This window comes from Mercenaria mercenaria, chromosome 2 (assembly GCF_021730395.1).
Source record: "Mercenaria mercenaria strain notata chromosome 2, MADL_Memer_1, whole genome shotgun sequence".
NCBI lineage: Eukaryota > Metazoa > Mollusca > Bivalvia > Venerida > Veneridae > Mercenaria > Mercenaria mercenaria.
In genome coordinates, this window is record NC_069362.1 from 26,009,889 (window position 1) to 26,037,776 (window position 27,888).

The 27,888-nt window shown below is 35.4% G+C and overlaps 1 protein-coding gene across 3 annotated transcripts in view; it reads right to left on the reverse strand.

The window, feature by feature from the left end:
- LOC123562041 (delphilin-like) overlaps positions 1–27,888 on the reverse strand; it is a 112,804-nt gene that overhangs the window by 61,354 nt on the left and 23,562 nt on the right. For 2 of the 3 annotated variants that reach the window (XM_053533076.1, XM_045354696.2), the window contains exons 3-9: positions 23,343–23,497; positions 17,102–17,242; positions 10,061–10,216; positions 7,440–7,528; positions 6,672–6,802; positions 5,752–5,822; positions 952–1,100 (exon numbers count right to left, since the gene is read on the reverse strand). In XM_053533076.1, coding sequence (XP_053389051.1) covers positions 952–1,100; positions 5,752–5,822; positions 6,672–6,802; positions 7,440–7,528; positions 10,061–10,216; positions 17,102–17,242; positions 23,343–23,497 — 892 coding nt within the window. Of the gene's footprint in view, positions 1–951; positions 1,101–5,751; positions 5,823–6,671; positions 6,803–7,439; positions 7,529–10,060; positions 10,217–17,101; positions 17,243–23,342; positions 24,100–25,843; positions 26,686–27,888 lie in introns of those variants that run through there. The other variant, XM_053533080.1, reaches the window with a different exon arrangement.

Consider the following 27,888-nt stretch of genomic DNA (forward strand, 5'->3'; position numbering starts at 1 on the left):
CAATGCAACATATCAAATATCAAAAGCCCAGGCCTTGCAGTTTCAGACAAGAAGACTTTTAAAGTTTTTTCCCATATAAGTCTATGTAAAACTGGACAATTTGAACAATTTTGGTAGAGGACCATAAAGCAATGCTACATACCAAATATCAAAGGCCTAGGTCTTGTGGTTTTAGACAAGAAGATTTTTAAAGTTTTTTCCTATATAAGTCAATGTAAAACTTGTGACCCCCCCCGGGGCGGGGCCATATTTGACCCCAGGGGCACAATTTGAATAATCTTACTAGAAGAACATTAGATGATGTCCCACGCTAAAAATCAAGGCTCTACGCCTTGCGGTTTTGGACAAGAAGATTTTTAAAGTCTTTCCTTTCGGTTGCCATGGCAACCAGTTCTGCATGGAATTCAATTTTTTGAACAACTTTGAAAGGGGGCCACCCAAGGATCATTCCTGTGAAGTCTGTTGTAATTCTGCCCAGTGGTTTTCAAGAAAAATACTTTTTTTAGAAAATGTTGGCGGACAGACGATGGACATTGAGTGTTCACAAAAGCTCACCATGAGTCTTTGGCTCAGGCGAGCTAAAAAGGGGGAAACAATTTTGAGTCAGAGTGCACACAAAAAAGATGAAAATGTGTCAGAATTGTGAAAATGCAAAAGTCCTTCCAAGGATAAAAAAACACAAACTTATACTATACAATACTGTACATTGCCTAACAGTATATTTCCGGGGAGGGAAATCTGGCTGATATAATACTGTTGATGAGATAGGGATAATCTACTGTACATAACCTAATAGGACATTTCTGGGGAGGGAAATCAGGTTGATACAATACTGTTGATGGGGTGGGGATAATCTATGATACATTACCTAAAAGGATATTTCGTGGGAGTGAGATCTGGTTGATAAATTTGATACTGTTGATGAGATAGGGATAATCTACTGAACATTACCTAAAAGGATACTTCTGGGGAGAGAGATCTGGTTGATACAATACTGTTGATGGGGTGGGGATAGTCTAGCCAGGATAAACATCCACAGTGTCTTCTTGGAGGGTGTGTCCAGCACTGCAGATACTGACTCAAACAATTCAACTATGTTACTGAAAAACAACAAATCATATGTAAAGTTTAAAACTGATAAATATTTAAACATTCATCATTTGGCTTGATCAGATTTACTTATGAATATTCTACAATAAAACTGCTATTTTCAATGTTTCCAAGTGGAGTTCTGACATGACAGTAAAGGTGCGTTAACATGGAGTTCACATGCTTCCTTTTCAAATATGCACATTCCATGGCAAACACAAAATTATAATTGCCCTATAACAAAATAAATGAAATTCAATGCTTAAAATTGAGTTAATTCAGCTTTTTATACATGTTTTATGCAAATATACATGTATGGAAATGAATATGTGTGGCACTGGATGAAAATAGCCCCACTGAATTCAAAGTAAATTCAAATCCCAAAAGGGGAAATAAGTAGACAGGATAATACAGTGTAATTCTTTATATACCCTGGAAGATATTCCTAAATGTCCCATTTTTTTAGCTATGCCAGTTTTCAGCTAAAAATGCCATTAAGGGTTATTTTAATGATACTTTTCAACACAAGAAACATTCAAAGATTTTTGCTTCCTTCTAACAGTTGAAGATCTATACTACTTTTTGATCCACCTTTTCTGTAACTAAGGTTGACTGAAAATCCTCTTTGAATGTAGGTCGCTACCATTCATGTTATAAATAAATAACTGAAACTCAATATCTTGAACTTGCTTATCTCAAAATTTTGGCTATCTCAGAGACATTTTCAAGCCCTGTCCCAAAAACAGGTGCACAACATATCAGTATATTAGGTCGAATATAGATTATCTCGAAGTTAAATGCCCTATCCCTTGGCATTTGAGCTACCAAGTTTCAACTGTACTTCGGTTAGTTTTAGGTATTATCCATGTAATTTTCAACCATTTTGGGCTTCAAGTTTTAATACCTCAAATCTGACTTCATTTGCTGGTCTGTTACAAAACTTTCAGAATATCTTAGTTAGAATGAAGGCAATAATTTAAGGTTAAGTTACAAATTTTGAGCTAGGAAGAAACATATCTAGCCCATAATTGTCATTTTTCAGATATAGATCTATCTAACCATTTTTTTTACCCTTCTTGGATTTTCATTCTTTTCCAAAAATTTATGCAGGCCAGTTTTGGTTTTGCCGATTTCTTACCCCTGTCATAAAACTCTTGAAATATTTCGTGTACAGTGAAACCTTCATTAAGCAGCCAGTCAAGGGAACAGCACAATCTGGCTCCATAAGGCAGGTGGCTGGTTAAGACAAGTCAAAATTAGAACAAATATCAACTTGGGATGTTACATGACTAGCTGCTTAAGGCAAGGTGTCCATATAGGCAGTTCAACTGTATTTAAGTTTCATTTTCTGACAAATACTTCAAGTCACAAATCTGTTTGGTCCTTTTTTGCTCATAAAATGCAACATTCAATTCTTGATTCTTTTCTCCATTTTACTGTTTTGTCAATTGTCACCAGATGTCTTGTCATTCATAAACGTGTGAAAATTCATAGGTAGAGTTACATTTAAGGGACTAACCCACACAATTGAGGTGAAAAACAAGCAAATTCGATGAATTAGTATCCCCCGCCGAAAGAGTCTGTGGTGAGGAATGGCAAAAAGATATATCCGGCAAAAAAGTTAAGGATGTTAATAAGAAGCAAATAATTTCATTAGTCAAAATCAATTTAACAGAAAACAAATGTTTAATTAAAGAGTACATAATAAATGTATGATACTTTGATCTTGGGATATGCTTACTGTAATAAGCTTAGCTTTTAAAATTAAATGCAGTTAATTGAAATGTGAGCTTGAAGTTTAACTGGAATGAAATATTGTCTTTGAGTGGTTTGGCACCAGGTGTTGCTGTTTTGCATGTACATTTGAACTTAAAAGATCAGATGTTCTTAAGAGAACACAGGTAAGATATCTTGAACATGGCTGCGGGCAAGGTTTGTGCAGTCACAACTTAACATGTTGAAGGTTTGAACATATAAAAAAAAAAAAAAAAGAATGGAAATATATAATCTATATATAGATAATATGTATATATTTATTTTTAGGGGTGGGGGTGCAGGGAATGGGAGAGGAAACAAAATTTCACATGTTGATTATAAATATTGATTGAAAATTAAAAATGAAAAAAAAAAAAAAAAGGTAAAAGGGTGAAGTTGGAGGGGGTGGGGGGGGGGGGCAGAGGATGCATGATCAGTAGGGGGCATGACTGGGGGGAGAAGGGAGGGGGGGGAATGGTACAACTTGGAAGGTTTGAAAAAAATCTAAAATAAGAAATGAAAAAAAAAAAAAAATTTGGGAGGGGGGAGGGGAGGGGAGGGGGAGGGGGAGGGGGTGTGACCAAGGCAAGTGGGTGACCAGTGTGGGTGCGCAACTTCACATGTTATAATAAATGTTCACAGAAAAGAATGAAAGAAATTTAATGAAATTCTGCCAAATGTTAAGTTTGTTATGTACAAATATGTGGATTTTTAGACAATTAAAGGGCAATAACTCTGAAGTTACAAAAAGAAATCCGTAAAAATTGTCTGTGCACAACCACATTATAGTACTCTAAATTCTGTTAAAGTTTCATAGTTCTAGGTCAAATATATCAAAAGTTATGATGCAGAAATTGGCATATCTATAGATCTATAGTACCCTATATAGTTAACACTAGAAACTTCTAAGGGCCATAACTCTGGTGTTACTTGGGCAATCTGTCTGAAACTTGATGGGCCCCATAACCTCATAGTGGTGAACATGTATATGAAGTTTGTTTGAAAAAAAATCTAAAATAAGGAATGATTTTTTTTTTTTTTTTTTTTTTTTTTGGGGGGGGGGGGGGGGGGGGGGGGGGGGGGGGGGGGGAGGTTTGTGATCAAGGTAAGGGGGTGACCAGGTGTGGGTAAACAACTTCACATGTTTACAATAAATGTTCATGGAAAAGAATGAAAGAAATTTAATGAAATTCTACCAAATGGTAAGTTTGTTATGTACAAATATGTGGATTTTTATACAATTAAAGGGCAATAACTCTTAATTTACAAATAAATCCAAATGAAATTGTGTGTACACAACCACATAATGGTGATCTAAATTCTGTTTACGTTTCATAGTTCTAGGTCAAATATATCAAAAGTTATGATGCAGAAATTGCCATATTTATAGTACCCTATATAGTTAACACTAGAAACTTCTAAGGGCCATAACTCTGGTGTTACTTTGGCAATCTGACTGAAACTTGACAGGCCGCAAGAACTCATTGTGGTGAACAAGTATATGAAGATTTAAATAAATATTCCCTACCATTTCCTAGATATGGCTCCGGACGGACGGACGGAAAGACGGACGTAGGGCAGACGGAAAGACGGACGGAAGGACGGACAATGCCAAAACTATATCCCTCCGACTTTCGTTGGGGGATAATAATTCCCGTCAAAAATCCACAAATGTGAGTACTCTGAAATTGACTGGTGATACAAACTTATTGACGTAAGATTTGTGCAAGATATTCTTATAAATAACCAAAACAATTGTGCAGAAGGTACTAAACTGTTGCAATGCTTTTAAAAACAAGAGGACCATGATGGTCCTGAATCGCTCACCTCTTCCCACATGATCCAGTTTTGAGTATGACGTTGTTTTTCTATTATTTGACATAGTGACCTTGTTTTTGAGCTCATGTGACCTAGTTTTGAATTTGACCTAGATATTATCAAGATAAAAATTCTGATCAATTTTCATGAAGATCCATTGAAAAATATGGTCTCTAGACAGGTCACAAGGTTTTTCTATTATTTGACCTATTGACCTAGTTTTTTAAGGCATGTGACCCAGTTTCAAACTTGACCTAGATATCATCAAGGTGAACATTCTGACCAATTTTCATGAAGATCCATTCAAGGGTATGGCCTCTAGAGAGGTCACAAGGTTTTTCTATTTCAAAACCTACTGACCTAGTTTTTGATCGCAGTTAACCCAGTTTCAAACTTGACCTAGATATCATCAAGATAAACATTCAGACCAACTTTCATACAGATCCCATGAAAAATATGGCCTTTAGAGAGGCCACAAGGTTTTTCTATTATTTGACCTACTGACCTAGATTTTGATGGCACGTGACCCACTTTCGAACTTGACCTAGATATCATCAAGGTGAACATTCTGACTAATTTTCATGAAAATCTTGTGAAATATATGGCCTCTAGAGAGGTCACAAGGTTTTTCTATTTTTAGACCTACTGACCTAGTTTTTGACCGCATGTGACCCAGTTTCGAACTTGACCTAGATATCATCAAGGTGAACATTCTGACCAATTTTTATAAAGATCCTGTGAAATATGTGACCTCTAGAGTGGTCACAAGCAAAAGTTTACGCACGCACGCACGAACGCACGGACAGACGACGGACGCTACGTGATCACAAAAGCTCACCTTGTCACTATGTGACAGGTGAGCTAAAAATAGAGAAAATTAATGTTTTTCTTGCGTTTTTACCATTATCTTTTCTTTTCATCCAGTTTATCATTTTGCAGTGTAAAAGATACATTCTATGCCACCAAACTTGGTGGAAATGAACATGTTGAAGAATTTCACCCAAGCTGTGGGTGAGTAGCTTTAATATTTCTTCTGTAGAGATAAAGTTTATGTAACAAACTTATTTCTAAAAACATAAATTTTCTTACCTTGTACTTTCATATTCTATCCATGCCTTCTTGACTCGTGACCTTTCTCTACTGGTCAGCAAAAACTCAGCCTGTAAAAAAAACTTATCTTAGAGTCAAATCTATTATACAATACTATTTACTTGTGCTACACTATAACTGCAACTTATAAGATATTAAAGATATTTTACATTAAGCTTGAAATATTTTGAGGCATCTTCATTTTGTAAAAATCTTCACAACTTAAATCAGTCAAAAAAACCCCCCCAAGCACATCATTTTTATTATGCCCTCCTTTGAAGAAGAGGAAGTATATTGCTTTGCACATGACGGTCACATCGGTCAGTCAGTCCGTCTGTCGGTAGATTGAAAAGTTTCCATCCATTACTTTGAAAACCACTTGACCTAGAACCTTCAAACTTGGTAGCATGATTTAGCTTATACAAAAAATGACCCCTACAGTTTTTGGGGCCAATAGGTCAAAGGCCAAGGTCACAAGGCCTGAACCTTGAAAACTATTTCTGCTCAGTAACTTGTCCAAAAACCTTCAAACTTGATAGGATGATTGAGTGTAATGAAGTAGATAACACATATTGTTTTTTTGGTTAGTAAGTCAAAGGTCAACATCACAGGTTCCTGAACCTTAAAACTGTTTCCATTCAATACTTTGCGAATTACTTGACCCATGATTGCATGATTGGGTTTATGAAGTAGATGAACCCTGTTTTGGGTTTTGAGGGTAAAATGTCAAAACCATAGTAATCACTGGGCTGAAAATGGGACAACCCATCATAGGGGGCCATACATGTTTTACACATAGCTCTTGTTCACCTTATATCTAATACCTTATTGAACAATATAGTTTTCTACTTTTTTAGCAGTGCATTTCAAAATTAAGTTTCTCCTCCCAATGCATTCTGTTTTCCCAACTTACTACTTACTCTTTCAAGGTAGGTTCTTCCTTCTTTGTCCACTATGAGTTTATTATCTTGAGTTGTCCAGTCAGACTCAGCGTGACTGGAAGTGGATGAGGCCGAGGAATTTGAACCTTGTGGACCAGAACTGTATGGATCTGTAGAGAAATCAAGTATCATCAATAGTTTCATATATCTGTGTGATTTAATAGAAAATCACTTATTTAAACCTGTTAACTGCCCATGAAAAGCTATTGACAGTCTTATGTGGCTGCAAATTAAAGATTTATGTAAATTTGTCATAGAAACTATCCAAACCTCAAACATAGGTAATTTCTGCTCACTTAAAGCAAGGAAGATAGCCAGCATCTGAACTGAAGTTTCAGTGGGTATAACTGGGTTCACTTGAGGAATATATTGCACTGGTTACACTTTAGAACATGAGAATTTAATCAATTTACTGCATTGATGTTTCTACACACAGGAAATGCATTGGATACGATTCCTGGAAAATTTTGAAAACAACAAAAGACAGCAAATGGAAACAACAACATTTTATAGCATACAGAACATTGAACTAATATTAAAGTGCACTGAATTGATCAAAAATACTTGTTTTGATGAATGTCAATTACTTGATATTTATCAATTATTTAGAAACTGTTAAAGCATATCTTTCATTTGAAGCTATTTACTTTTTTAAATTTCTGATGTGACAAAAATCCTTTGTCCTTAATATAGAATATTAGTAACAGACTGGTTCTGCTACCTGTGTTTCTGTAGAATTGAACTTACATTCATCCTGATCACAGCGAAGTACCTCTAGAATTGGTGCTGTACCACTGTCCTGCAATAACTGCACCAGGTGGGCATGACTGCATTTTCTAAATAAAACATGTATATTCTATTAAACCATATTCATAGATTTCTTTCACTAGGAGTGTAAATGTGAACACACTATTAAAAGTAATCGGTTGTGCTTTTTTAGATATCTGGAAAAAACTAGCAAGGAAAAATAATGCAGTTGCATCGGAGGATTATGTTCAAATCAACTGCTATAATGCCAGACAAGCGGCTACACCAGAGGAATATGTACTAATCAGTTGCTATCTTGCCCAACAAGCTGCTACACCAGAGGATAATGTACCAATCAATTGCTATATTGCCAGACAAACTGCTACACAAGAGTATTATGTACTAATCAATTACTATATTGCCTGACAATCTGCTACACCAGAGGGTTTTGTACTAATCAACTGCTATATTGCCTGACAAGCTGCTACACAAGAGGATAATATACTAACCAATTGCTACCTAGCCTGACAAGCTGCTACACCAGATGATTATGTACTAATCAGTTTCTATCTTGCCAGACAAGCTGCTACACCAGGAGATTATGTACTAATCAATAGGTTTATTGCCTAACAAGTGGCTACACTGGATGATTATATACAAACCAGTTTCTATCTTGCCTGACAAGCGGCTACACCAGAGGATTATGTTCAAATCAACTGCTATAATGCCAGACAAGCGGCTACACCAGAGGATTATGTACTAATCAATTGCTATCTTGCCTGACAAGTTGCTACACCAGAGGATTATGTACTAATCAATTGCTATCTTGCCCGACAAGCTGCTACACCAGAGGATCAAATACTAATCAACAATTATGTTGCCCATCAAGCATTGGAAGATCATTTACTAGTCAACTGCTATATTGCCCGACAACCTGCTACACCAGAAGGTTATGTACTTATCAATTGCTTGCCTGACAAGCTGCTACACCAGAAGGTTATGTACTAATCAATTGCTATATTGCCTGACAAGCTGCTACACCAGAAGGTTATGTATCAATCAATTACTATATTGCCTGACAATCTGCTACACCAGAAGGTTATGTACTAATCAATTGCTATATTGCCCGACAAGCTGCTACACCACACGGTTATGTATCAATCAATTGCTATCTTGCCTGACAAGCTGCTACACCAGAGGATCAAGTACTAATCAACAATTATGTTGCCCATCAAGCATTGGAAGATCATTTACTAATCAATTGCTATATTGCCCGACAATCTGCTACACCAGAAGGTTATGTACTAATCAATTGCTATCTTGCCTGACAAGCTGCTACACCAGAGGATCAAGTACTAATAAACAATTATGTTGCCCATCAAGCATTGGAAGATCATTTACTAATCAATTGCTATATTGCCCGACAATCTGCTACACCAGAAGGTTATGTACTAATCAATTGCTATCTTGCCTGACAAGCTGCTACACCAGAGGATCAAGTACTAATCAACAATTATGTTGCCCATCAAGCATTGGAAGATCATTTACTAATCAATTGCTATATTGCCCGACAATCTGCTACACCAGAAGGTTATGTACTAATCAATTGCTATATTAGTAGGGGGTATTGATGCTAGACGAAACGGTCCCATCTGATTAACGGACGGACGGACGAACGAACGGACGGACAGGACAATCACTATATGCCTCCCACATCAGTAGATGCTGGGGGCATAAAAAGTTCCGTACATAGCTGTTGTTGAATGCGCGTCTGCATCTAAAATTACAAGCTGTTGAAGTTGTGCATGTGTTATTTCCTGCCGAGAAACATGTAATGTGAACTTGGTAATAATGCATCAGAGTATTATGTACTAATCAATTGCTATTTGCCTGACAAGCTGCTACATCAGAGGATTATGTACTAATCAATTGCTATTTGCCTGACAAGCTGCTATACAAGAGGATTATGTACTAATCAATTGCTATTTGCCTGACAAGCTGCTATACAAGAGGATTATGTACTAATCAATGGCTATATTGCCTGACAAGCTGCTACATCAGAGGATTATGTACTAATCAATTGCTATTTGCCTGACAAGCTGCTATACAAGAGGATTATGTACTAATCAATTGCTATTTGCCTGACAAGCTGCTATACAAGAGGATTATGTACTAATCAATTGGTATTTGCCTGACAAGCTGCTATACAAGAAGATTATGTACTAATCAATTGGTATTTGCCTGACAAGCTGCTACATCAGAGGATTATGTACTAATCAATTGCTATTTGCCTGACAAGCTGCTATACAAGAGGATTATGTACCAATCAATGGCTATATTGCCTGACAAGCTGCTACATCAGAGGATGATATACTCATCAACTGCTATGTTGTCAGACAAGCAGCTATACCAAAAGATTATATACTAATCAACTGCTACATTGTCAGATAAGCAGCTATACCAAAGGAGTATATACTAATCAACTGCTATGTTGTCAAGCAAAGCATCTACACCAGAGGATTATACAGGAATCAACTGCTATATCATCAGTTAAACAAACTTGATATTTTTATTACTCTTGAAAAACAGATATTCTCCTTTTCTCAAAAACAAGTTTCTACCTGACATCAATTCCATTTAGTTTGATAACAAAGTCTCCTGGCTGAAGGCCTGCTTTCTCTGCAGCTCCATTGGGATCAACCGTCTCTATGTACGCTGGATTACTTCCCTTGATCACAAACCCAAAACTGTTGTTCTCTCGTACAATCTGCAAAGCTCTGTAATGTTATAACAAAACTATATCAATACTCATCTGTAAAAGACAGTCAATAGGAAACAAACTGGTACCAACTTTAGTTTAAACTAGAATGTGTCTGTAGGACACAGGGTGTGCCCCCAACTGGTACATTTGTCACAAATAACGGGAAATCATTCAAATGTTTGCAGTCTTAATGGGGTACAGCCTCAAAAAAAATATTATGAAATGGATTCATTATTCTATACCATATACTTTTTGAGCTATGAGCATCACAAACAAAAAATCCACTATTTTTGCTACTTCAAAGGCCATAACTGTATTGAACGCTAAAATTCTCAAGACGAATGCCAAGTGTGCAAGGTCACATTATGATAAAGACTCAAGCAAGGTTTCATGAATTTACATTAAATATTTTTTGAGTGAGGCACATAATTAAGTGAAAATGTATTTTTTTTTTTTACTATTGCAGGGGCCATAACTCTAGAAATAGTGGGCGAACCCAGATGAAAAATAGGAGGTGCGCAAGTTCATATCATGATAAAGATTCATGCAAGGTTTCATCAATTTATATCAAATACTTTTTGAGCTAGGCGTGTCACAAGGTGAAAATGTGCATTTTTGACTATTTCAGGGGCCATAACTCTAGAAATAGGGGGCGGACCCAGATTAAAAATAGGAGGTGTGCAAGTTCATATCATGATTAAGACTCATGCAAGGTTTCATGAATCTATATCAAATACTTTTGGAGCTAGGTGTGTCGCAAGGTGAAAATGTACATTTTTGACTATTTCAGGGGCCATAACTCTAAAACTAGGGGGCAGAGCAAGACAAAAAATAAGAGGTGCGCAAGTTCATACCATGATAAAGACTCATGCAAGGTTTCATCAATTTATATCAAATACTTTTTAAGCTAGGCGTGTCACAAGGTGAAAATGTGCATTTTTGACTATTTCAGGGGCCATAACTCTAGAAATAGGGGGTGGACCCAGATTAACAATAGGAGGTGCGAAAGTTCATATCATGATTAGGACTCCTGCAAGGTTTCATGAATCTATATCAAATACTTTTTAGCTAGGCGTGTCACAAGGTGAAAATGTGCATTTTTGACTATTTCAGGGGCCATAACTCTAAAATTAGGGGGCAGAGCCAGACGAAAAATAGAAGGTTCGCAAGTTCATATCATGATAAAGACTCATGCAAGGTTTCATTAATTTACATCCAATATTTTTTGAGCTTGGCGTGTCACGAACTTCGGACGGACGGACGGATGCACGGACGGACGCACGGACAAGAGCAAATCTATATGCCCCCACCACTCATGGGGGGGCACAAAAACTCTTTTTGGTTGGATCCAAGCAGTATCCTTGGATAATTTTCTAATTATTTATGTTGTGCTTTTAGAATCAGCACTGTTATTTAAATTCTTTACTTTGGATTGTTTAGAGACAATTTGACATTGTAGTTTATTAAATGTAATTGAATATCATGAGTCACTTCAACAAGAGCTTTAAATAGAAGGTCAGCACCCTTGATTTTGTTTACCATGATATTATTATAGGATATAATATGTGTGATATGTAAAAAAAAAAAAAGTTTTTTTCTTTATTTGTGGGGATGTGGGCTGGTGCAGAGGTATAATGAAATCTAAAAAACAATATAAGAAATTGATGTGGAAAACTGGAAGGGGATGGGGTAGCAGGGTTTGTTTGTGTGGGGAAAGGGGGCAGAGGAGGTGGCTATCAGGGATACATCCATATGAGATGTAAATAAGTGTGAGAATTTTTTTTTTTTTTTATGAAGTGAGCTGTGGGTGGGGGTTATACTAAAAATTCATGCAAGATGTAAGAAACTGTAGGAGATGTTAAATGTTCTTATTTTTTAACCTGCTGAAGAAGTTGGGGATGGGTGATGAGGGATACTAAAACAACATATACACATATATGAGATATAAGATATAATTAAGTATAAGAATTATGAAAAAAATCTGGGGTTTTTTAGGGGGTTGGGGTTTGTGTAGAAATGGGGGTAGTTGGTGACAAAGGTGTACATGATGGAATCTAAGAACCAGTATGAGTTACAAGTTAAGTGTGATGTATTTAAAAGACACATTCTGAGGGGGGTGTTGGCAGGGGTTTAATGGGACGAGGGGTGATGGGGGATAGAGGAAGTAAAGGTAGGAGTTACAAGTGGGGGTGTGATGGATACTAGGACTAAGAAACATTGAGTTACAATTTTAATTGAGACGAGTGCCATAAAACTTAATGCAGTACTGACAGTGACACTGATGCAAGGGTGGGTACAACAACCCTCCTTATTCTTCAAACTGTCAAGATAAAAATGATTGAGACTGCAAGATGAAAAGATAGAATGACAAAAAATATAGTCTTTGTACAGACGTAAGCCTATTGTCTGCAACTTAGCAAGGCTGCTTTATATACCCAACCAAAGTGTCATCTCTTCCTTCTATTTCTGGAGAAAAACTTGCTTTTATCTTAGAGTGAGAGGCAATGCAGGGCTGTTTCTTTAGATAAACATCTGAATGGGGTGAAGATGTCTGCCCCTTGAATGACAGCTTATAAAGCTTTGGACTGCATCTTTAATTCTTTTAGTATATTGCTTTAGTTCAAGATAACTTAGAAAATGAGAATATTATCATCTTGGTAAGAGAAATGTTTATGCTCCTGCAGTGAAAGAAACAGTCCCTCTAGCTCTACACAAAGTCAGTCTTGACTAGCCTATATTTAAGACTAATTATCCTAAAAACTAAATGAGCTGCGCCATGAAAAAACCAACATAATGGCTTTGCGACCAGCATGGATCCAGACCAGCCTGCGCATCTTTGCAGTCTGGTCAGGATCCATGCTGTTCGCTAATGGTTTCTCTAATTGCAATGGGCTTTGAAGGGATCCTGGCCAGACTGCACGGATGCGCAGTTTGGTCAGGATCCATGCTGGTCGCAAAGCCACTATGTTGGTTTTCTCATGGCGCGGCTCATATCAAGTTATCCTGAGCTACAAACCTTTCATGTTTGATGACTATTATCATGTAATTCAGATATATGGACCAACACATACTCAAAACATATATACTCCTCTTCCATAAAGTGGGCCCTTAATAAACTGTGAAGGGTAATTTTCCCTTCCAATTCTTAAAATGGGAATTATATGAGTTCCAAACATTGAGTTCAACTGGTTACTTGAGTGTATATCATAAGTAATATATAAAATACAAAGTCAGTACCTCATACATTTTCTGCTTGATCTACAAAATACTATTTACCTAATTTTTGTAAACAGTTTATTTACCGCAACGTAAAATACAGAATTCCTAGGTAATTGCAACTTGATTTCCGCAAATTTGCCTTGTATAAATCATTACGATTATGTCACAGTTGAACAGAATAGCTTGGCTGAAACATGCTTTTAGATTAATAACAAAACAGCTATCATCAATTAAAAGTATCTCTTAGCTAAAGGATGTCAAAAGTTTCTCCAATTGATTTTATTGATTGGATAAAGCTACTATAATTTCTGTGAAATCAAATATTGCCGCTGATCAACCATTACATTTCTTCCTTTTCAAATGAATTGGAATTGAGGAATAATTTTCACCTTGTCTTTAACATTATTAGGGTCAATAATAAAATCTCTAAAAAAGAAGTGCTAATTTCCAAATATACAATCATTTTAAAGGCTCATAATGTCTGTTTTTCTTTTAAAAAATGTACCAAAGAGATACAGCCTAATCTAAAATACATTACTGATACATTATTTGAGTGATAAAATATTAAAATTAAAATATGAAACTCAGGCATTTCAACATGGTTGCATTCAGATTCTGAATACCTTATCATTCAAATTAGGTAGAGTGAAATTTCGTATTTCTTAATATTTCCTTGTAATAGGTCTTAGTTTGTAAAACCATGCAAAGATTTTACGACAATTATTTTATGAGGAGTATTTGTGCATTTTTCTATTGCAAAAAAACTACACATCTTTGTAAGCACATAAAATGAACTATAACAGACCTTACAATAACTTGTAAATGCTTTTTCCTATTTCCTATTTCAGTAAATCGTATTCATGACTGTTCTCCAATTTAGTTGCAGACAATCTATGTCAACAGTTGTAACAGCTTATTATGAAATATATTCAATGACTATCAAATTGCATTAAAGTCCCTGTGGTATGCTATCCAGACACCATGTTCTCACTTAATAATCATTTCTGGATATATATCTCTTGGCAAATGTTTCAATGAACAAGAGGACCATGATGGTCCTGAATCGCTCACCTCTTCCCACATGACCCAGTTTTGAGTATGACGTCCTTTTTTCTATTATTTGACATAGTGACCTAGTTTTTGAGCTCATGTGACCCAGTTTTGAACTTGACCTAGATATTATCAAGATAAAAATTCTGACCAATTTTCATGAAGATCCATTGAAAAATATGGTCTCTAGAGAGGTCACAAGGTTTTTCTATTATTTGACCTATGGACCTAGTTTTCGAAGGTACGTGACCCTGTTTTGAACTTTATATAGATATCATCAAGGTGAACATTCTCACTAATTTTCATGAAGATCTCATGAAAAATATGGCCTCTAGAGAGGTCACAAGGTTTTTCTATTTTTATACCTACTGGCCTAGTTTTTGACCGCAGGTGACCCAGTTTTGAAACTGACCTAGATATCACCAAGGTGAATATTCAGATCAATTTTCATGAAGATCCATTGAAAAACATGGCCTCTAGAGAGGTCAAAAGATTTTAATAATTTTAGACCTACTGACCTAGTTTTTGATAGCAGTTGACCCAGTTTCAAATTTGACCTACATATCATAAAGATGAACATTCAGACCAACTTTCATACAGATCCCATGAAAAGTATGGCCTCTAGAGAGGTCACAAGGTTTTTCTATTATTTGACCTACTGACCTAGTTTTTTACGGCACATGACCCAGTTTCAAACTTGACCTAGATATCATCAAGATGAACATTCTGACCAATTTTTAGGGAGATCCATTCACAAGTATGGCCTCTAGAGAGGTCACAAGGTTTTTGTATTTTTAGACCTACTGACCTAGTTTTTGACCGCACATGACCCTGTTTCGAACTTGACCTAGATATCATCAAGATGAACATTCAGACCAATTTTCATATAGATCCCATGAAAAATATGGCCTTTAGAGAGGTCATAAGGTCTTTCTATTATTTGACCTACTGACCTAGTTTTTGACAGCACGTGACCCACTTTCGAACTTGACCTAGATATCATCAAGGTTAACATTCTGACCAACTTTCATACAGATCCCATGAAAAATATGGCCTCTAGAGAGGTCACAAGGTTTTTCTATTATTTGACCTACTGACCTAGTTTTTGATGGCACGTGACCCAGTTTCGAACTTGACCTAGATATCATCAAGATGAACACTCTGACCAATTTTCATGAAGATCTCATGAAAAATATGGCCTCTAGAGTGGTCACAAGGTTTTTCTATTTTTAGCCCTACTGACCTAGTTTTTGACCGCAGGTGACCCAGTTTCGAACTTGACCTAGATATCATCAAGATGAACATTCTGACCAACTTTCATACAGATCCCATGAAAAATATGGCCTTTAGAGAGGTCACAAGGTTTTTCTATTATTTGACCTACTGACCTAGTTTTTGACGGCACGTGACCCAGTTTCGAACTTGACCTAGATATCATCAAGGTGAACATTCTGACCAATTTTCATGAAGATCTTGTGAAATATATGGCCTCTAGAGAGGTCACAAGGTTTTTCTATTTTTAGACCTACTGACCTAGTTTTTGAAGGAACGTGACCCAGTTTCGAACTTGACCTAGATATCATCAAGATGAACATTCTGACCAATTTTCATGAAGATCTTGTGAAATATATGGCCTCTAGAGAGGTCACAAGGTTTTTCTATTATTTGACCTACTGACCTAGTTTTTGACGGCACGTGACCCACTTTGGAACCTGACCTTGATATCATCAAGATGAACATTCTGACCAATTTTCATGAAGATCTCATGAAATATATGGCCTCTAGAGAGGTCACAAGGTTTTTCTATTTTTAGCCCTACTGACCTAGTTTTTGACCGCAGGTGACCCAGTTTCGAACTTGGCCTAGATATCATCAAGATGAAAATTCAGACCAACTTTCATACAGATCCAATGAAAAATATGGCCTTTAGAGAGGTCACAAGGTTTTTCTAATATTTGACCTACTGACCTAGTTTTTGATGGCACATGACCCAGTTTCGAACTTGACCTAGATATCATCAAGGTGAACATTCTGACCAATTTTCATGAAGATCTTGTGAAATATATGGCCTCTAGAGAGGTCACAAGGTTTTTCTATTTTTAGACCTACTGACCTTGTTTTTGATGGAACGTGACCCAGTTTTGAACTTGACCTAGATATCATCAAGATGAACATTCTGACCAATTTTCATGAAGATCTTGTGAAATATATGGCCTCTAGAGAGGTCACAAGGATTTTCTATTTTTAGACCTACTGACCTAGTTTTTGATGGCACGTGACCCAGTTTCGAACTTGACCTAGATATCATCAAGATGAACAATCTGACCAACTTTCATAAAGATCCCATGAAAAATGTGACCTCTAGAGTGGTCACAAGCAAAAGTTTACGGACGGACGCACGGACGGACGGACGACGGACACCGCACGATCACAAAAGCTCACCTTGTCACTTTGTGACAGGTGAGCTAATAAAAAATATCCATAATTCATTTTTGTAAGTTTTGTGTTTAATACCCTACTTAACATAAGTCTGATTTACAGGCAGAAATAACTCCAAGGTATTTAGGGCCTAACACACTCAATCTTTCCATCATACAGAGAACTAACTTACACCAATGTTTCAGAGACATACCTCCTCTGGCCATGTTTATGAGATGCTGTTGGTGTGCCGTTGGCCGTCTTTTCTGGTGTTGTCTTCATTTTGGCCATGTATTGTTGTTGTTGCCGTGTGATGTCATCGAACCGAATTCTCTGCCGAGGTGGTATGAATGGCCTGAAATACAGAAATGTATTGTATCGCTGTAAATCCTGTATCAAGAAAGCAGATTCTTCTAAGACATATCACAGCAATGTTCCTTTCCTGAAAATTCCCACACTGTTGTTTTTGTCTCCGAGAACAAGGTATTACTAGAGCTGATGTACAGAATGCATACGCAAACCATTCTGAGCAGCATAGGGTTAATTAAATGAGGACAGTTAATCCTGTATTTCAAAGCTTTTTTTAGAAAGATAACTATAAAGTTCTTTATACATGTTTCTATGGCATTTCATCATAAAAGATATATTTTATGAAACAAATATTCAAGTTTGGTCATATATATATGTAATTTATTTTTCTACTATATGTTTTATATAACAAAAAAAAAAGAAACATTTGTTATAAATGGATGTGCTTCAAGTGTAAAAAATATAGGCCTACTTCATATCCAATGAAAAATCACTGACACATAAGTAGTTTACAAGATCTCAGCATGTATTATATATGAGCCGTGCCATGACAAAACCAACATAGTGGGTTTGCGACCAGCATGGATCCAGACCAGCCTGCGCATCCGCGCAGTCTGGTCAGGCTCCATGCTGTTCGCTTTTGAAGCCTATTGGAATTGGAGAAACTGTTAGCGAACAGCATGGATCCTGACCAGACTGCGCGGATGCGCAGGCTGGTCTGGATCCATGCTGGTCGCACACCCACTATGTTGGTTTTCTCATGGCACGGCTCATATGTGTCTGAGTGTCTCAAAGTCTAATACACCCTATACTTTACTATTTTATTGGGTCTAACTTCTGTGCTATTTTAGCAACATTGCATGGCAGCCATAATACATTATTGTTACTGCTGCATTACTGTTAAAATCTGACTGTAAATATTCACATAGGAAATTCTAGGAAAAGTAGTTAGATGTTATGGGTGCCCATAAACAGATGTCTAAATCAGTTAAAATAATAAATGCCTATCTATAATGAAAATATGCTTAGGACTCTCTGTCCACCATAAATCAGAAAAGCCTGTGGATTGTCAATATACAGTGCTCCCTCTCTACAACAACACCCTTTGGGAGATGGAAAATTTGGTTGTTGTTCGGAGGGAGTTGTTGTAGAGAGGTAAAATAACAATTAGCATATTTTGGAGTCAGTAGCAAGTGTTGTTGCAAGGAGGGAATTGTTGTTCAGAGGGCCGTTGTTTAGAGGGAGCACTGTATGTAAATTTTGTATATCAAATTAACTATATTTGTTCTATTGCAGTATTGTCTTCTTTGCAATTCAAAAGGTACAGTAACTTGATTAGAATACAACTAGCAAGTCATGAGTGAGGCTATCACCAACAAATAATTTACATAGACTTACTGTGTATGGAATCAGACGATAATAATTATACAAGAGGGCCATGATGGCCCTATATCGCTCACCTGTTACCATTGCACTTAAGGACAAGTCTTCAAGGTCAAAAGATCATAATAGAAATCAATCAAAAGAATTATGAGAAAATATAGTTGAAATTTTCTTTAAGTAACTTTAAAAACAAGATTTGAAAACTTTTGTAGAGGTCCACTAGGCAATGCTACATGTCAAATATCTAAGCTCTTCTGGTTTATTTTTAGAAAATTTTGAAGATTTTTCTATGTACAATCAAGTAACCCCATGGGGCAGGGTCAATTTGACCCCAGGGGTCATGATTTGAATAAACTTTGTAAAAGTCTAATAGGCAATGCTACATGTCAAATATCTAAGATCTAGGCCTTCTGGTTTATTTTTAGAATTTTTTTTTAAGATTTTCCTATGTAAAATCAAGTGACCCCTAGGGCGGAGTCAATTTTGACCCCGGGGGACAAGGTTTGAACAAATTTTGTAGAGGTCCACTAGGCAATGCTACATGTCAAATATCTAGTCTCTACGCCTTCTAGTTTATTTTTAGAAAATTTTTGAAGATTTTCCTATGTAAAATCAAGTGACCTCTGGGGCGGGGTCAATTTTGACCCAGGGGGTCATGATATGAACAAATTTTGTAGAGGTCCACTAGGTAATGCTACATGTGAAATATCTAAGCTCTAGGCCTTCTGGTTTGTTTTTAGAAAACTTTTGAAGATTTTCCGTTGTAAAGTCAAGTGACCCCTAGGGCGGGGTCAATTTTGACCCCCGGGTCATAATTTGAACAACTTTAGTAGAGGTCAACTAGGCAATGCTACATGTCAAATATCTAAGCTCTAGGGCTTCTGGTTTTTGAGAAGAAGATTTTTTTAAATATTTTCTTATGTAAAATCAAGTGACCCCTGGGGCGGGGTCAATTTTGACCCCGGGGGCCATGACTTGAACAAATTTTGTAGAGGTCCACTAGGCATGCTACATGTGAAATATCTAAGCTTTAGGCCTTCTGGTTTATTTTTAGAAATTTTTTGAAGATTTTCCTATGTAAAATCAAGTGCCCCCTGGGGCAGAGTCAATTTTGACCCCGGGGTCATGATTTGAACAATTTTAGTAGAGGTCCACTAGGCAATGCTACATGTCAAATATCTAAGCTCTAAGGCTTCTGGTTTTTGAGAAGAAGATTTTTTAAGATTTTCTTATGTAAAATCAAGTGACCCCTGGGCGGGGTCAATTTTGACCCCGGGGTCATGATTTGAACAAACTTGGTAGAGGTCCACTAGGCAATGCTTCACACCAAATATCTAAGCTCTAGGTCTTCTGGTTTTTGAGAAGAAGATTTTTAAAGTTTTTCCTTTCGGTTGCCATGGCAACCAGTGTTCTGCATAGAATTCAATTCTTTGAACAATTTTGAAAGGGGGCCATCCAAGGAACATCCCTGTGAAGTTTCATCAAAATTGGCCTGTTGGTTTAGGAGGAGATGTTGTTTAAAGGAAAGTGTGGACGGACGACGGACGGACGGACGGACGGACGGACGGACGGACGCGCCGACGGTGAGCGATCACAATACCTCACCCTGAGCACTTTGTGCTCAGGTGAGCTAAAAATAGCAAGAAAACAAAATTTCATTAGCATTATAAAAACTGTGGGAGAGGACTGTCTCTTAAATGTCAACTAAACCAGCCTTGTAAGATTACCATTATGATATTAGAAATAGGAATTTTAACTTATTTTTTAGTTGTTGCTTTTTCTCATGTAACATTTACATTTTAGAGCAGATCAGGAACCATTCATGAACTTAGTTCTTGAATAACTCCAGAATATTTCTGCAACTGTTCTTCCATTTCTTCTTTAATGATACTGCCAGGAGTTTTCCTCTTCAAAAAAAGTTCAAAATAAACAACAATAGTATCTTCAAAGAACCATATTTTGCAAATCTAAATAAACATATAGTAGCTTTGGTAGATTGAAGAAAATATTCAATCTTCTATTTCAGTTTTAATAACTAATCAACACAGCCTACCAGACACATACTAAACTGACAGAAATTACAATTTCTACTATAAAATTAATGGAATATGTCAATGTTTTTCCTCTTTTTTTAGTTTCTTACCTTGATGCAAAAAGTCTTTCAGTTATATGTAAATGATATAACTAACAAGAGCTGTCTCCATAGGATGACACATGCCCCCGATGGCACTTTGAATGAATAGTTATGGCCGATGTTAGAGTTTAGGACCTTTGACCTACGGACCTGGGTCTTGCGCACGACACATCGTCTTACTGTGCCACACATTCATGCGTAGTTATTTTAAAATCCATGCATGAATGACAAAGATATGGACCGGACATGCCCATCATTGCACTATCATGAAATATGACCTTTAACGTCTAAGTGTGACCTTGACCTTTGAGCTACAGACCTGGGTCTTGCGCGCGACACGTCGTCTTACTGTGCCACACATTTATGCGTAGTTACTTGAAAATCCATCCATGGATGACAAAGATATGGACCGGACATGCCCATCATTGCACTATCATGAAATATGACCTTTAACGTCTAAGTGTGACCTTGACCTTTGAGCTACGGACCTGGGTCTTGCGCGCGACATGTCGTCTTACTGTGGTACACATTCATGCCAAGTTATTTGAAAATCCATCCATGGATGACAAAGATATGGACCGGACACGAAAATTGCGGACAGACCGACAGACGGTTCAAAAACTATATGCTTCCCATAAAAACTTAAAATAATGAGGTGCAAATTTAGGAATATTCAACAGCTGTCACCTGTTATTAACTATTATCTTGACTAATTAATCTGTATGCAACTATTTCTGAAGTAGAAAGATAAGCATTCTCATGTTGTTATGCAGGTACCTGCAAGAATAAATTCTTTATTGAATTTACAGAAACAGTCCTCACAATGAAGCACTTCAAGACTTTAGGTATCAACATAATAATTTTTATTCTTGCTCCATAATTCTGAACTTTAGTTTTCTTATGTACTATACATTAATTTTAATTTCCTCAACAAGTGATGTCATTTTATTGAATTTAGCAGACTTGAGCTTTAAAAATAGTTAATGAGCTTTAAAAATAGTTAATGAGCTTTAAAAATAATTAATGAACTTCTATAAAGGTAGAGCTTGAAAAAATATTAAATGAGCATTAAAAGTAGTGAAGGGCACACATAACATCTAACCACTTTTCCTAGAATTTCCCATGTGAATATTTACAGTCAAATTTCATGCAGCAGTTATATTATGACTGATTCAGAAACTAAAAAAATGAGCTTTGAAAACAGTAAACACCAAAAATACTTATACAAAACCTGTCAGGAATCACTGCACTGAATTTGGCTTCTACAAAAACATCATGCAAGAAAAAACAGGTAAATTAATGTAACAAAATATCTTAGAAGATACAAAAGTATATTGGAAAGTAACAATAATTTTCTATTTTTAAAATAAAAAAAAATGACAATAAATTGATGCTTTTCCCCCCATACTGATAGATAGCTGCTCAAACAACTACAATAATAATATGCGTGAAAATATTTCCATTTCCCACAAATCTTATACTGAACATAATTATTTCACAAATACATATTATTGCCTAGAAACTTCCCACACATAGAACAGAGTTGCATGTTACGAAATTGCAATTCAACTCATTTTTTTGTGCCAAAATCCTTGAAGCTGAAAATAACAGTGGGATTGTTTTAACATAATGAAAATTCAACATTGTTGCTGGCTATGATTTATATTTCCCCTCAATATAATAATATCGTTAAACATCCACCAGGTTAAAAAGATAGATTTATATACCATGCAGAAATAAAAACTGAGAAATGCAAAAAAGTGTACTTAAATTTACAGTCATATAACTGAGGCTGTCTGTCTCAGAATCACCGAACGAACATTTGTATAAAACGGTTTTTAAAATCAGGCAAGCACTTTCTGACAAGATTTTTGAAGTGTCCACTATAAACATTTCTGGGAAAAGTGACCACGCCCTCTGAAAGGCATGCTTTTTGACGAATCCAAATAATTTGAACAAACTTAGTAGAGTCATCCCAGGATTATTCATGAGAAATTATTTCAAAATTAGGCCAGCCGTTTCTGTCAAGATCTTTTTTCATAAATATAGGGAAAGTAACCACACCCTCTGGAAGTCATGTCTTTTTAAAGGAATCAGAATAACCTAAATAATAATTCGGTAGGAGGTGATCTTGGGAACCTTCGTGGCAAACTATTTTAAAAGTTGTTAAGTTGTTAAGGAGATGTCATTTGAATATTTTTCTGTTTTTAGCTCTGGCAGCACCTGCATGCAACAAGAACCATTTGAAAAACTTAAGGACCACCCAAGGAACATCCAGGCCAAGTTTCATTAATTTTCACCTAATAGTTTCGGAAATATTGACTGAAGAAAAGTTTGGACATTCTAAAGAGATCATGCTCTAGTGAGCTAAAGATATATCCAGATATATCCAATCTTCTTCGAAGAGGCATAAAAAACAATAACAACTAGACAATAATAGATCAAGACTGCCAAAAATGTCTTTAATATTACACATGGACCTTATGCAATCTAGCTGTCAGTAATATTAAAAAGAATTGGAAAGCTGCCGAGACCAGGTAAAATACTCCAGCCATCAAAGTTCATAAAATCATTAAAGCTAGTTATCAGGATTTTACTTTGTGAAAAAGTTAAAGACTTTGTGTCATACCTTATTTGTCGAAGTAAGCGTCTCTGATGTGAAGTTTTCAGGATGACAGAGAGCGCTCGGGCCAGCATGTCGATATCTCTATCCTCAGCGTACTGTTTCAACACACCCACTATGGCCATCTTCTTCTCATAGTCATCCCCCAAGATCTCGTTCATCTGGGAAAAATGCATACACAAATAGTCAATATGCTGTGTAAACATTGGCATATAGCTCTTTAGTTCTGTAGGATCCAGTACCATACCGTACCGTAAACATTTGAAAACTTCAAATCCATCTTCTTGCAGTGTCATTTTGAAACAGTCTTCAATTTCCAGGAATGATGCTCGTTTGACCATCCTGTTCCTTTTTGTAGCTTTCTTTTTTTAAAACTTCCAGATTAATTTCAAATATTTCTGCACAAATTTAAATTTCTGTGGAATCTTATTTATAAAATCTTGTATCTGTAAGTTTTTCAAATTTCAAATTTAATGTAACTTTTTATTGGTGGTACATTTTAACATTACAGTTTATTCCAGTCTTGGAGTCTCGACATACAATATATGTAATCAAGCAAACTCCTCCGTCATTTGATTATTTAAGAACTTTAACAATGTATAACACTTCACAAATTAAACCATCTGTCATATCTATTACTATTTTCATATCCCATGATATCCATAATTTCTATCCAAAACTGACTGTAGAAATGTTACCAGATATTTAAATAGCGCAGGAAAGATGACATAAAGAGAAATATTGTTCAAGCCTAATCACAGACCTGTGAAATAAGAAAGTTGCAGGGCGTATGAATATTTTTATTCAAAGTTGAAAGCTGTTCCAAAAACTGATTAATTAGCAAGCCTTTGATAACGTTTTCTCAATTTTCAGAAATCTGTTGCCATAAAAAATTGAAGCTATTAATCATTATTATACAGAATATCTTAATTATCTTCAAGACACCTAATTCTACTGATCAAAAGATGCAGCATAACTGATTTATGTAAATGAATCTTAAAGCATAAAGTAAATTCATATTTTTTAATAAATTTGTAGTCAGTTTGCTCACAATTTTGCAATACATTTGAAAATTTGAATGCATTTAGACATTAGACATTTTTGTCAAATTCAGAATTTCTGATTGCCGTTCCTCTGATGAACAAAATAATCTCTATTTGCACCCCTGTTTATGAACAATCAGTTTTGGTTAATGACTTTTCTCTTAAATACATAAATCAAAAGCATTATGGGACTTTAAAAAATTGTTTGATAATCTAGGTAAGTAGTAGTAACAAGGTTGAGAAAAAGTGGAACAGTAATTTATCATTTCAGACTCCTGTGTTATAATATACTATAATTACTGATAATTGGCTGCCTTTACTTAGTACAGGCAAAATGCAGGCAACTCATTTTAAGCTCTACTGATGTAATATCCAGCAATTTCTTGTTAGTCTGGTTCAAACCTTCAAGTTTTTTGTGAATATCTGAGTGGTAATGGGGTAGGAAGAAAATAATTTTCATGTTGTCCATCAGTCTGTCTATCTGACAAACTATTACATTAGTTAGCAGGAGGTAATGCAGAAAAAAAAACACCAATCTGGGATACAAAGTCATTAAATTTGCTTGTTAATTACATCCATAAAATCATTTTTCCAAGTTCTTGCATTTTTTGAAGCTGTAATGCAAAAGTTATCTGAAAGAATGTCTTTATTGTTAAAGCTAAGATAATCTTATCTATTAATTAGCTATGAAACTTTACTGTAAACCAACAAGAAGTCTGCAAGACTTATGGAAACATTGTTCTGATATCTGAATGAAATTGTTTACAATAACTGTCAGTGTGCCATTGCTCAGATAAGAATTTCTAAATCATTGTTTACTTTCAAAAGAAAAAAAGAAATATGAAATAAATCTACATATCTAACTTAATTATATCAGGCATTATTTTCAAAAAATGGAGAAAACACTTTTTTTCTTTTTAGTTTATGTACCAAAATATTTGTGATTTGATCTATGACACAGTGGCTGTTTTTCAACGAGTGTAAAAATTGGAAATAACAGCTACTATTTAAATCTAAACTCTGATAGATAGTCATTTGAAAAATCAAATTTAAACATTAATTACCTAGTCTCCTGTTTAACAATGTAGAGTTCTTTTTTTCAAAATGGCTACTGACTTCAAAAAGGTAGATCTATATTATACACACTGAATTAAATTAACTTAAAAGAGTTCTAATGACTCCGAAAAGGTAGGTTATACAGACTGAACATTTTAACTTATCAGTGTTTTTCAAAGTTGCTGCTGACTTCAAAAAGGTATATAGATTATACACAGAATTATTTTAACTTATAAAGAGATTTTCAATGTCGCTGCTGACTTCAAGAAGGTAGATTATATGTAGAAAGTCGCTGTTAACTTCAAAAGGTAGATTATACACACTGAATCATTTCAACATTTTATGTATAAAATTCATCTATATCATGTTACATACAAATAGTGCTTGCAAAGACTGGATGAAAATTACCACATTAAGGACACATAAAACTGCATATCACTTAATTAATCCTGAGGTTTGTCCTGTCAATCAATATAAACACTTAATTTTCTTCAGTTGGTGATTTTTTTCCTTCTTCACATTTTCATGGCATTGCATTGTATTAGTAACAAAGTTCTGATATTTCTTTCACATTTTTTTACACCCACAATCAGTTAAAAGCATAGCTCCTTTTCTGCTTCTGCATATTAAATTCCATGAGGCTCTTTTATCTTGTAGGTAAATAATCATTCTCTGCTCCAACATAATTTGCATCCCTAGATTTTTCCTTCACTTTAAAAAGCATTATTTTTTAAAATACATTTTTTATGTAATATTCATAAAATCATTCCATTTCCAGTATTTTTTTGGCAACAAAAATAACTGCAGTGTAACTAATTATGCATGACATTTCGAAAAACTGCTTTTTATATTTCACACAGAAGTCGCACAAAACAATCTGCAATGATTTACTGTAGGATGCAACAAAATATTCCAGAAAACAATACACAGAGGAAAACACACTCTTCAATATTATCATGAAAACGCATCAATTATTGCAACATAACAAAAACAGAAACAATTTTGTTGCCTATCTCGAATGGCCAGTTGCTATCAGGGAATTCCCATCTAGCAGACAGCATATCAGTCAATAGAATCACTAACAGAAAGTCCTGTTCACAGTTCAATGATAGATATATCCCTACTATAATTATAACTTTTCTTCTTTTAATTTTTTATTACCCATAATGCATTAGCAATATCATATTAAAATGATTCTATACAGCTGTTACATGTCCATTTTCTCTTCTACAGTGTGACAACCTGTATAGGTAAACAAACAGGAGATGTTGCATGTAGAGGACCTGCTATTCCAACACAATGTTATATAACACAATACGAGTTCAAAAAAGAAGTTTCTGCAAATGTCATTTTCAGTATGAAAAAACTTAATGTAAAAGATCAAAAAAATCCTCTTCTAAGCAACAGCCCTAAATGTAATGGCTTATCTGCAGTAATTTGTAAAATAATGTTTAAGTACCATACTGCTTCTATTTCAAGTTCACATCCTAACATTTGTAGTAAGAAAATAATTATAGAGTTTCCAATTCTATGTAAACAAACAAACAAAAATTTGCTGCCATCAATTAACTCTTTGACACCTGTGCAATCACTCTAACCTCACTCTAACCCAGCGAAATTCATTTTGTAAAAATATAAACACAACAGACCTATTTCATACTTCATAATTTGTGGAATATTTCTACCAGTGAATGATGTATCTTTGCAACAATTTCATTTTGACTTTTGGGATAGGATATGTATGGTACAAAACTAACTTTTCCCCCACTAAAATATTTTGCAATTTCATGGAATTTCATCAACCACTTCCTTAAGGGCAGCTGTGGCAGTCCTGGGTAAGAAATTTCCCAATAACAGATTTTGTTCAAGCTTTGTATATGAACATAGTGTCATGTTTGAAACTGAATTAGGAAAAAAATTGAAGGGCACCATGCTTGTTCAGGAGTTATCTGCCCTTCAATATGCAAATTTGACGAAAAATTCAGTTTTAAGGGCAGATAACTCCTAAACAAGCACGGTAACCAATGATTGTTTTTGCATTTTTCTGTTTCTAACATGAAAATGTGTTCATATACAAAGTTTGAACAAATTCTATTATTGGGAATTTTTTGCCCCATCTCTCATACAAGAAACTGCAGAAAGTGTCTTTAATGAAATATAAATGGATATGATTTTATAATATGAATATTTTGAAACTCATATGCTTGTGATGGTCCGTAGTTGCACAGCTCACCTCATCTGAGTAAAGCCTGACCAACAATACTGTTGTATGTTTTACCCTCTGATCTACTTTTTTTTATCATCTCACCAACATAATTATCTGAAGAAGGTAAACTCATTTTATAGATTTTTTTTTAGATTCTTGAATGTAAAATAAGAAATCATGATCTAGATGCATGAAGTATTGCAGCTGATCAAAATAAAGACAACTTTCTAATGTTTTTAAACTAATC